The 12,819-nt window shown below is 38.2% G+C and overlaps 1 protein-coding gene across 5 annotated transcripts in view; it reads left to right on the forward strand.

The window, feature by feature from the left end:
* ZNF711 (zinc finger protein 711) overlaps positions 1-12,819 on the forward strand; it is an 89,233-nt gene that overhangs the window by 7,784 nt on the left and 68,630 nt on the right. For all 5 annotated transcript variants that reach the window (XM_031944879.1, XM_031944881.1, XM_031944871.1 and 2 more), the window contains exons 2-3: positions 7,583-7,665; positions 9,020-9,122. In XM_031944879.1, coding sequence (XP_031800739.1) covers positions 7,583-7,665; positions 9,020-9,122 — 186 coding nt within the window. The remainder of the gene's footprint in view (positions 1-7,582; positions 7,666-9,019; positions 9,123-12,819) is intronic.

A 12,819-nucleotide genomic window follows, 5' to 3' on the forward strand; every position in this document is an offset into this window, starting at 1 on the left:
CTCAAATCCAACAAACTAAGCTCTTTACACATAATAAACCCAAATGGTCTGGTGGAGGAGCTGAAGCAAATGTAACATGTGTGGGCACTTGTTGGAGTGATAGGGATACCCAACACGCTAGATGGCAACTACCATCTCTAAGGAGTTTGTCAGGGAATAATGATAGAATAAATGGAAAGAGGACCAATTTAGTAGGGGGGGAAATTCTTTTTTTTTGTTGTTGTTTTTGTTTTTTGTTTTTATTTAATAGCCTTTTATTTACAGGATATATGCATGGGTAACTTTACAGCATTAACAATTGCCAAACCTCTTGTTCCAATTTTTTACCTCTTACCCCCCCACCCCCTCCCCTATGGCAGGATGACCAGTAGATGTTAAATATATTAAAATATAAATTAGATACACAATAAGTATACCTGACCAAAACGTTATTTTGCTGTAGAAAAAGAATCAGACTCTGAAATATTGTACAATTAGCTTGTGAAGGAAATCAAAAATGCAGGTGGGCATGAACATAGGGATTGGGAATTCAATGTAATGGTTTTTAGTCATCTCCCATAGTTCTTTTTCTGGGCATAGCTGGTTCAGTTCATTACTGCTCCATTGGAAATGATTTGGTTGATCTTGTTGCTGAGGATGGCCTGGTCCATCAGAACTGGTCATCATATAGTATTGTTGTTGAAGTATATAATGATCTCCTGGTCCTGCACATTTCACTCAGCATCAGTTCATGTAAGTCTCTCTAGGCCTTTCTGAAATCCTCCTGTTGGTCATTTCTTACAGAACAGTAATATTCCATAATATTCATATACCACAATTTATTCAGCCATTCTCCAACTGATGGGCATCCACTCAGGTTCCAGTTTTTAGCCACTACAAAGAGGGCTGCCACAAACATTCGTGCACATACCGGTCCCTTTCCCTTCTTTATAATCTCTTTGGGATATAATCCCAGTAGTAACACTGCTGGATCAAAGGGTATGCACAGTTTGATAACTTTTTGAGCATAGTTCCAAACTACTCTCCAAAATGGTTGGATTCGTTCACAACTGGGGGGAAATTCTTAAACCTGGGTTCAAAAGAATCATCACTACAGATAAGAGATGGAAGAGGCTTGGTTAAGTCTTTTCAGTCATCTCTGAATCTCGGTGACCCCATTTGGGATTTCTTGGCAGAGATACTTCTGCAGGGCAAATTTATGAGATTAAAGTCTAGCCTGGATTTGTTCAGATTTTGGTCTAAGTCAAGGCTAGAATAGGATGTTGATGCTGGGGTAACACACTAGCTATAAATATTGTCATTTCCTTCTCTGGCTCTTTTTACAGATGACGAAACGGAGACAAACAGGAAGGGACTTGCCCAGAGTCACTCAGCAGGTGTCTGAGACTGGATTGAATTTAGGAAATTAGGAGTCTTCCAGACTCCAAACCTCGTATTCTTGTCTACCATACTACCTAGGTGCCCTGGGACAGACTCGGCTAAACAGTAATTTATGTTCAAAAGTGTGATAACAGAAAGTAAAATAGTTAATGTGTTGTGAGTTGTACTGAGAGAGACCTGCTGTCCATTGTGAAGGAAATGATGGTCCTGGGTGATCAGGCCACTTTTAGACCCTTAGGTTCATTTGTAGGCATCCTATTTAGGAAAGGTTGATAAGCTGGAGGGTACAAGTAGAAGGAAGACCCTCGGGAAAATGCAGATCATGCTGTGTGACTGTGAAGGAATTGGGACTACTTAATCTGAAGAAGAAAAAATGTAAGGGGACACACCTCTATTTGAAGGGTTGTCTCACAGATGAGGGATTAGGCTCGTCTAGTTTGTTTCCAGAGGGCAGGACGCAGTAGTACTGGCAAACATAGATTTAGACTGGCTGTCAGGAAAAGTATGCCAACCGTTAGAGCTCTCCCACAGTGTAGTGGGCACTTTGGGAGGGACTACCTTTTTTGGTGATTGAGGGTCTTCCAGCAGAAGCTGAATGACCCCTTGTTGGGGAATTCAAATAGGGGATTCTTATTAAGGCCTAGGTTCAACTAGATGGCCCCTGAAACCCCGGCTGACTCAACGTTTGAAAACTTTGGGATATGCCTTAGTTTTCCTAAGTGTCTGTACCAGTATGGTCTTGGAGAGGGAAATGTATAGATTGAGAGGATTATGGGCTAGCCAATAGAACGAAGCTATTATTCCCAAGAAATTAGAACTCTGTGTAAACCATGTGCCAGGTGTTAACATCTGGTTGAGAGCTTTTCTAAATGTTACTCAGGGTCGCTATTACAGGCATAACCTAAGCTGTTATCACAATTCCTTAGGCAAGGACACAAGCTTCTTCAAGCTCAGCTGTGGCCATATGTTTGTTCTCAAAAAAAAAAAAAAAAAAAAAAAAAAAAACAAGGCACGATGGCGTGCTGACCTCCAGAAGCCAAGCTTATGATTTCGGTGCGATACAGTCCAGTCGCTGGGTAACTGAGCCTTGGCAGCAGCTGAGAGTTGTTACAGATATCCCTGTGCTGTTCTCAGGCTGGTGTGAGCAGTCAGGGATGCAGCTGGGCCCTGTCTCCATTGTTCTAGGAAACCTTGGAGTGCTCTGGTCAGGGCTCCAAAGGCCCAGTTCTTGGGGGCGCATTCGAAATTGGGGACAGAATTTAAGAGAAATAATTGAGACTTGGAGCTTTTCTATCTTCTCTCCTTTTACCCAAAACAGGCCAAGGATATTGTTGTACTTCCCCGTCTTTCAGTTAATGACTGTTTTTCCTAGTTAGAACTGGACCCAAACCATGCAATAAGTATGCTATCCAGGAAGGGGAGAGGCAGTAGTTTCAGCTAAGATCACTGATTTCCATCGGCACACAGGCATTGCCAAAGACATTCAATTGCTTGTCGTGATGATGTCCTCAGCAAGAAAATTGAATGCCCGGGAAGACCAGTGGTCTAGAATCGGGAACTTGTTGGCAGTTTAGGGATGAACATTGAGGTAAGAGTCTGTAAGCTTCTGTGTTTCCCAGAGAAAAAGAGGTAAGGGTTTTAATTGTTCTGCAAAGCAATATCCCAGAGCTCTCCACTCAAAAGGATCACAAAGGTAGAACTGAAAGACGCCTTAGAGAACAACTAATCCAACCCCTCAGTTTTATAAATGAGATCCTGAAAGGGTAGTACCATGGTCACGGTCACTACATGAAGTAAGTAGCAAAACAGTCACTGGAAACCGAATCGAAATGCTGTTGTTCTTTGCACTCCACTGCTTCCCTCCACGCCTCTTGAGCCAAAAGAGATATTGTCACAAGAAAGGCAAATTCCGATAGAGAATGGTACTACTGTCATTTACTTAGCATTCGGAATTTCCCCAAATCTTTTTGTATACCTTATTTTATCTCTGTAACAACCCCGTGAAGTCCTTTCCAGACACAGAAAGTGTGGACGAGAGACGTGGAGTGCTTTGTCCCAAGTCCCAGCCAGCCACTTTTGGAGCAAGGGTTGGCCCATCAACTTCTTGACTTCCCATCCAAAGCCTGGTCCTGGGGAATTCAATGCTTCGCGCCTACTATGGAATCTTATTGGCAGAAATGGTGCGTGAACTAACGGGATAACTGCCAACTGAAAAACTGTGGGAAATGGGAGTCAGATTCTCTCCCAGCTTAAATTACTCCCTGATTGTAAAGGAGACACATTTGGCAGCTGGATTCCTTCTTGCTGGCCTTCCAGATACCCCAGTGCCTCGGGGTACTGTTTCAGGATACTAAATAGTACCCAAGAGAGATGAAAGCGTTTTGATGAAGTTTTATGCAGCCACTCATTCACTCACTCACTTGCTTGTTCACTTACTTGAGATGGGAGTATGAAATGGTACCGACTGTTTTAAAATGCCTAATCTCATTATGCTTCTGTACTTAGTAGCTACAGAGAATTGAAAAACATAGCTTTCAGGAAGAATGCTAATAAACATGGATTTAGTAAGAGAATTTTAGTTCAATTTGCCTGGTTTTAACTACCCATTTTAAGGTTTTATTGCCCTGGTGTTTTTTTCGGTTATACCCATAGTGGATGGTTTTAAGTTTCTTACGTTGTTTTACTATAGATTTATGGGTGTGTTTTCCCATTGTGGATACCATCCTTGCCCAGAAAGCCTCGCTGACCAGTGTAGGAAATATTTTTTAAGAAAGTCTAAAAAGGGGAGGGAAGAAGAGAGTTTTATTGTCCAACTTGGTCACAAACTTCAAGGACATCGATGTGCACTGCTTTAGACAGCTAAAATCGGATTTGTGTTGGCCAGCACAGATGGAAAAAGCCTTCTTGTGACTGACATAATAGTTCTAGAGCAGAAAATTACAGATTTAAACACCTTTTTTCCTTTGATCCCACTTCATTTCTATACATGGATACCCAGTAGTTATATGGGGTAGGTAGACGGTACAGTTGTGCTGCTGGTCCAGCAGGCAGGAGGACTGGACCCCTGTTAGCTTTGTGACTTTGTGTTGTTGTTATGACTTGTTCAAACTCTCATCATTGTGATGAGGATAAAATGAGATAATACTTGAGAAGTGCTTAGCGCAAACTTACATAAATAATATCATCATATTACATGGGGATGGAGGGAGAAAGGGGTGATTATAAACATATTCAATCAATTTAATTTCTTCAGTGGATAAATTAACAAATAAGCATTTATTAAATGTCTACTATGTGCCAGGCCTTAGGTGTATGAGGACAAAACGGCCCCTGCTGTCAAGGAAGTTTATATTTTTTCTAAGGCAAAACAACATGCTCCTATCTAAGGAATACAAAGTAAAATGCAGGGTGACTGCTTGGGGGAAGGGGGCCCCGGCAGCTGGAAGGAATGATTTTGTGGGGAGCTGCCTCTCCTCCAAGTAGATAATCTCTTCAAAAGTACAGGTCCTGGCCCAACTATGCCTTTGAGTACTTTGAGGCTCTATGGCCTTAGGAACATGGCTTCTGCAACGTGGGGTCCAACCACAGCTAACATGACGGACTGTGATCCCAGTGAGCTGGTGATGAGATCTCTACTGTGAGAGGAGTTTAGACCTCAGGAATGGGAGGGGAATGCTCCAAATCAGCAATTGATTTAGTTTTTGCCTAGACTTAAAGTATGAAAATCTTAATAAATTAAATTAAATAATATATTAATAAATTAAATTAAATTAATTAAAAATTCTTAATAAATTAAACTTAAACATATATCCCAAGTACATTTTTTCCAGACAGTTAGCTTTTAACTATTTACCAGCATATCCCTGGGTTCACAGAACATGCTGGGCCTTCCTCTAGATCTCCTGACATTGCAAGAAAACTAATAAAAGATAAAGCTGGTCGACTGGTTACCCTCTTACTCTGGCTTCTAGCTTGACTTGCATCTCCTGTACCAATGTGAAATTCTCTGTGGTTATTCACACACTCTTGTGTCTCCATTGCCCTTTGAGAAAACCACAAATAACGCTTGAGAAATCCTGGCATTATCCAGAGAGAGAGAACTATGGAGACTGGATGTAAATCAAAGTATAGTATTTTCATCTTTTTTTTTTTCTGTCCTGTGACTTTTTTCCCCTCTCTTGATCTGATTTTTTTCTTGTCATGTCCACAACATGACAAATATAAGATATGTTTTTTTTCAGGTTACTTTTTTATTTTCTAAAACATTGTCATATGCTCAGCAGAACATCGAGGTAATTCAAAATATATAACAATTTGGAAATGTGTCTAAATGAATGGCATCTGGGGGATTCGAAATAGATAACAATAAATTGAATATATGATAAAGGATGTAAACATCTATAGCAGATTGCTTGCTGTCTTGGGGAGGAGAGGGGGACATAAGAGAAGGAAGGGGGAAATTTTATTTATTTATTTTTTAATTTTTTTTAATAGTTTTTTTTTTTATTTAATAGCCTTTTATTTACAGGTTATATGTATGGGTAACTTTACAGCATTAACAATTGCCAAACCTCTTGTTCCAATTTTTCACCTCTTACCCCCCACCCCCTCCCCTAGATGGCCGGATGACCAGTAGATGTTAAATACATTAAAATATAAATTAGATACACAATAAGTATACATGACCAAAACATTATTTTGCTGTATAAAAAGAATCAGACTCTGAAATATTGTACAATTAGCTTGTGAAGGAAATCAAAAATGCAGGTGTGCATAAATAGAGGGATTGGGAATTCAATGTAATGGTTTTTAGTCATCTCCCAGAGTTCTTTCTCTGGGCGTAGGAAGGGGGAAAATTTAGAACACAGTTTTGTGAAAATGAAAAGTTGAAAACTTTGTAATATTTGGAAAAATAAAATGCTATTGGAAAATCAATAAATGGTGGCGTTTCATAATTAGCAGCCCTGTAGCATTACTAAGCCATTAAATATGTGTATATAGAACATTGGGCCCAAAGACAAAAAGACATGAATTTGGCTTCTGTTTTACTCTCACTGGCTGTGAGATTCTGGGCGATCGGCCTCAGTTACCTTATCTGTAAAATGAGTGGATTTGCTTAATGGCCTCTAAGGTCTCTTGTATAGTGAAATCTATGATCCTGTGTGTATTAAAAGACAGATCCCTGTCTTTCTTCCTTCAGGAAGAAGCATGAAATCTTTAAAAGTACTGGTGGCACAATAAGTGCCACGCAGCCTGCTTTCTTCTTGTTGTTCACTTCTGGTCTTAGTTCATTTTTCATCTTCAGTCAGTCTGAAATATATTTACTGATGCCATCTATCCAGTTGCATATCTTAGCATAGTTTACTTGGTATTCTTCATCTCCTTGGTTCTTATAAGTGAAGCTTCCTGAAGTGATTATGGAGATCATTGAGGAGGTTCTCCGGAGACGTTTGATATAATCAGCATATGGTCACCTAAAAAACAAGAGTATCTGGTGGCTCCTGTGTGTGTGTCTGTAAGGAATCCTTCTGCCTTCTGACCCTGTGCAGGATATCCTCCGTGACAGCAGGAAACACTTTAGACCAACGTACTCCTGATTTTTTGCCTCACTTGATACTGACAATCAAAGAACCATTGAACAAAGGAAGTTGTATTGTCGTTTTCTTCTAGGATCCTGGTATGATTTGAACCCGAGTGTGGCAGACATTTTATCAGAGAAGTCTAGGGCAGCGTTTAGGTCAACCAAATCAAAGGTTTTAAAAAGTCAAATGACAAGAAACACAGTAGAATCTTTTATTTGCGATGCCTTTCATTCGGTTGTGTGCCCATAAATGTGTGAGCTTCTCCAGTGCTTAGCATAGTGTCTAGCACATAATAGTATGTAATAAATGTATATTGAGACTTCTCATTTGAAGATTCACTCTATGTATGGAGATAGGCAAATATATTTTTAGGGGTAGAAAGGTAAACAGAATAGAAAGATGAGGAATTATTGATACTGTCAACTGACTTTTTTTGGGTAGTAAAAAGAGTTGGGATTTTTCCAAAGTGTCTGGTATTCATTTTGTACATATCTTAAGAGTCAACCCTCATTTCCCTAACAACTGCACCATATCTAACCTCCTCTGTACGTATTTGTTAATTCAGCTCTTTTTTCTTTTTCTTTTTCTTTTTTTTTCTTTTAACACTTAACTGTGTACAGGATAACTGGAATTCACCATTCTATAATGAGTCTGCAAGAAGTCCTTCTTCACCACAAATGGAGTTTTCTCCAAGAAACTTTAGGTAAGCCATCTCTTAATGGAAAATTAAAGATTGGAACCCTTAAGGAAGATAGATATGTTATCAACAAAGCTTTAGCAAAGTTTTTATTCTGTGTCACCACTGACAAGATGGAGCTATGTGGGCTAAGCGATAGTTGTATCTGGAATTGGTTAAATGACCAGACCCAGAATGCAGTAGGTTAATATCAACTTGAAGGGGGGCCTCCAGAAGAGCGCTCCAGGGTCTGTCTTTGATCCTGTCCTATTCAGTATTTTTGTTACCAGTTTGGAGGAAGGCATAAGATGGCAAGCTTATTACTTGTGTAAATGATATAAAGCCAGGAAGGATAGCTAATGTATTAGATGACAAAGTCACATATCCACCAAGATTTCTCCAGGGTAGAATGATGAGCTGGATCTAATAGAAGGAAATTTTACAAAGATAAATGTCAAGTCTTATACTTTTGTGTTAATGATAACAATCACAATCATAGCTGGCATTTATTTCTTTGCTTTGTTTTACCAAAAAAAATCTATATGTGCATATGTATTACCTCACTCGGGTACCAAAAAATCAACTTCACAAATATGAGATGGGGGCAAAACAAAACAGAGGAAAAAAATACATGATGTGGAAAAAAAATTTGGGCTTCATTTGACCACAAATTGAACAAGAATGTGACATGGCAGCCAATGAAAGCAACATGATTTTAAATTGCTTTGAGGCCCAGTGTCTAAAATGAGGAATATTGAGTGAGATGGTGAGATGATAAAATCCCATTGTGCTCCGCTCAGATCGAAGAAAATTTACATGAGGCCGTTCAATTCTTGGTACTACATTTTAGGAACTAGTTGTCACATGAATAGTGAGTGTCTGAAGCCAGATTTGAACTCATGATGAAGAATCTTCTTAACTCTAGGCCCAACACTCTATTCTCTGCACCACCTAGTTGCCCACAGGTTTTGAATCTTATGCTCTTAAATTTTTTCCCTTTCTGACTAAAATGGTATATTGGCATAAAGTAGTTGTATGTAGATATTATTTCCCACAGTTCTCAACAGATCATCAGTGACCAATATAGTCATACATACACTAATGTTTTAGTGGTCTTTTCTTTGCCTTTCTTCCTTTCAGCTTCCTCCCCCACTGCCATGGAGAACCCTCAGTCATTCTGAGAATATCTAAGATCTCCAGACAGGCACCCTTATTTTTTATTTTTCAGAAGAGGTTGTTACTTAATTACCACTATTAGTCAAAAGAAGAATATGATAATAATTTTATGGATCCTAATTCTATAGTATGATGTGATTGTTTTTTCTTCAAGCCTTTGCAACTTATTTATTATGCTTTTCCTTCATTTCTTTTATGATTTTAGAGAAGACAACCATTATATGCATCTATCTTCAGACAATTTTATATTTCCTGAAATGGGACCAATGGATATCCCTTTTTCAGATTTGAGCATGAATCTTCCACCTGTATGTATCATTCTTCTCAATATTTTGATTATAATAGTTTGGGTGTCATTTACATCCTATGTATAGGGCCATGGGTCTGGACAAAAGGTACTATAGATCTGACTTTGATAACAGGTAGCTGTGGTAAATCTGTGGTGGCAAGTTAAACCCACTAAATCTTTTGACCAGATCAATTCTGCATGTGTGTATGTGTGTATGTGTGTGTGTGTGTGTGTGTTTGTGTGGAAGCGGGGAGGGGGGTTATGGAATTATTTCCTCCTTTTCCTAAAAGAGCTTAATAATGATTGGAGATCATTTTCTGCTTCAGTTTGTAACCATCATAAAACAGATTTGGGGTCAACGGAAGTACTACATCAGAGATTTTGATAATACTGTTCTTAAGGATTTATGCCATGAGACCACCTTATAGGTCAGATTATCTTAGAACAAAGTTGGTTAGTATCATAGTAGTTTCGCTTACTTGAATGCTACCCAAGACGAACATACTAAATTATACTGAATTCTTGTCCATTTATGATGATTCTGTGAGTAAGATTGTAGTGTGTTTTTGGTGTATTTGTTGTCGGAGAACAAATGTATGTTATCGATGAACTCTTAGATTTATTTTAAAAAATATCAAATATGGTAAGAGGAGATTCCATATGTTCACTGAATCCACAGCTTATTTTCAAAACATTCAGGATGCATCTCCAGGCCATGGTCCATTCTCCAGAGCATCTTGAGTTCCTGATAAGATCCTAGCTCTTAAGCTGAAAGGGAACTTAGAGACCATCTAGTCCAACTGCCTCAGGAAGGACCTGAGGTCCAGAGAAGCTATATGACAAATCACTATCCCTTACTCTCATCATGTGAACCACCCACCTCTTTTTTCAATCTTACAATTCTTTGAGAACATCCTTTATATGACTTTTTCAGAATTGCTTGTTTAAAATGTCTTCAAGCCTGCTCACACATCTAACCTTTTGGCTGATCTGCACTTTATTTCCATGGAGACTATACTGTTCCATAACATGATCATAAAATGTCACACAAATATTTGGTCAAGAAAAGGACATTTATTTCAGGGAGAATCTTGGGATCATTAAAAGAACTTGTAATTTCTGAAAGGCAAACCAATCTGTTCTTCCTACAGTTCCTGTCTGGGGCTAGGTCCCAGTGTCTGTCCAAGACACATACCCTGATGGATGAACTCAATAAGCTGTCTATCCAATTATATTTTCTTTCTTTTTTTTCAATCTTTTTCCTTTTTTTTTTATTCAATAGCCTTTTATTTACAGGTTATATGCATGGGTAACTTTACAGCATTAACAATTGCCAAACCTCTTGTTCCAATTTTTCACCTCTTACCCCCCCACCCCCTCCCCTAGATGGCAGGATGACCAGTAGATGTTAAATACATTAAAATATAAATTAGATACACAATAAGTATACCTGACCAAAACGTTATTTTGCTGTAGAAAAAGAATCAGACTCTGAAATATTGTACAATTAGCTTGTGAAGGAAATCAAAAATGCAGGTGGGCATAAATATAGGGATTGGGAATTCAATGTAATGGTTTTTAGTCATCTCCCAGAGTTCTTTCTCTGGGCGTAGCTGGTTCAGTTCATTACTGCTCCATTGGAACTGATTTGGTTGATCTCGTTGCTGAGGATGGCCAGGTCCATCAGAACTGGTCATCATCTAGTATTGTTGTTGAAGTATATAATGATCTCCTGGTCCTGCTCATTTCACTCAGCATCACTGGAAATTGAATGGATGTCCATCAGTTGGAGAATGGCTGAATAAATTGTGGTATATGAATATTATGGAATATTACTGTTCTGTAAGAAATGACCAACAGGATGATTTCAGAAAGGCCTGGAGAGACTTATCCAATTATATTTTCTCAAACAATTCACAGACCACCTTTTTTAAAGTTTAGATGGGGCTATCATTATTCTGGTAGTTTGTTCCTTAGATATTCTTAGCTTAGCTAAGAATGATGACTGCACATAATTAAGTTCCTGCAAGCTTGTAATTTTAATGACTAAATCTCCAATATAATTGTTGTTTACCAACACAAATGCAAAATTCAGGTGTACTATAGTATGTCAGGTTATATCTGAAGAACTTCAGTACTATCTAATCCAAAGTCCTCATATTTTAGAGCAGAGCACACAGAAGCCCAGCCAGGTTACATGATTTTTCCAAAGGCATCTAGTAGCAGAGCCAGGTTGAATCCAGGTCTGCCAAGTTCAAGTTTAGCATTTTTTCTACTATGAGAGAGGGATTCGGTCTTTGCATGTAGGAATGACATTTTTCTATCCTTCTCTAATATCTTAAGATATAAATGTCTGATGTCACTGACCTACCACTGATAGTACTGAACTTTGGAGTGGTTTTCTTTTTGCTATACAGAAGGAATGTTTACCAGCTTTCCCATGTGGATGAGAGAATACAAATGCAGGGCATTTGATTATGGAAAAAATGTTCACCTTGTTATGTTTAGATTAGATTACAGATGACCATGGCATTGCTGATGAATTTTCTTGATTGAGATTTTAATTATTTAGTATTGATTTTATCAACCTATGGGATTCCAATATTCCCAGGTGCTCTGAGCCTTGGAATTGATTGAGTAAATGGGAGCATAGTCCATGTCAATCTGTGTAAGCTGTCTTCTCAACAGTCATTTTTTTTACTCTTGATCCATTTTTTTATTTTAATAGTTTTTTTTATTTCTTCAAATACTTGCAAAGAGTTTTCAACATTCACTTTTGCAAAACATGCTGTTCCAGATTTTTCTCCCTCCTTTCCTGCTCCATCTCCCATAGACAGTAAGCAGTACAGTATAAATTAAACATGTGCAATTGTTGTAAACATATTTCTATATTTGTCATATTGCACAAAGAAGAACCACGTTTAAAAGTGAGGGGAAAAAACATGAGAGAAAAAAATAATACAAAAAGGTAAAAAATACTATGCTGTGATACCTATTCAGTCCACATCATGCTCTGGACGTGGATGGCTCTTTCCATCCTAAATCTATTATAATTGTCTTGACTCACCTCATCCTGTAAGGCGACAGTATCTGATATTCATAGAACACTGGGACTGTGAAGATAACATAGCTTGTTGTTTCCTTATTATTGTAGAATACAATGTGATATTATTGTGTTAGATCATAGAATCTAAATGTGTGGCTCAGTCTCTGTTGCTTTGAGTTTTCTTTTTTTTCTTCTCATACTCAAGTTAAATCTTTCAGCAAAGGCAGAACTTTGGATTTATGATTTTGTCATCTTGATCTTGCTCAGAAAAACCCTGAAATTTATTTCAGACCAATAGGACACAATGTTCATAACTGAATGATGATCATTTTGTCCAAACTTTCTAAAGTTTGGATGGGATAATTTAGAAAGGCCAAAGTCATCTGCTGCATCCTGACTGGTCATCCTCGCTTTTTTCTTTGCTATTATTAGACTTGGATTGCTCTAAAGGAGAAAATGAGGCTGATGACTCTGTGTAGTTTTACTTCGCTTAAATCCAGTTCATATGCATATCAGGATGTCACCCTGAAAATGGCTTTGTTTGTCTTTGAAAACAAGGAATCAACAACAGTACAACAACAAATCCTGGACTTTATCCACTTTGTTTTTCATATATGAATAGTTAGGCCTAACTCTTTCGAGTGATTTTTTTCATAATTTGCTTTCTTTT

This window comes from Sarcophilus harrisii, chromosome X (genome assembly GCF_902635505.1).
Source record: "Sarcophilus harrisii chromosome X, mSarHar1.11, whole genome shotgun sequence".
Taxonomy (NCBI): domain Eukaryota; kingdom Metazoa; phylum Chordata; class Mammalia; order Dasyuromorphia; family Dasyuridae; genus Sarcophilus; species Sarcophilus harrisii.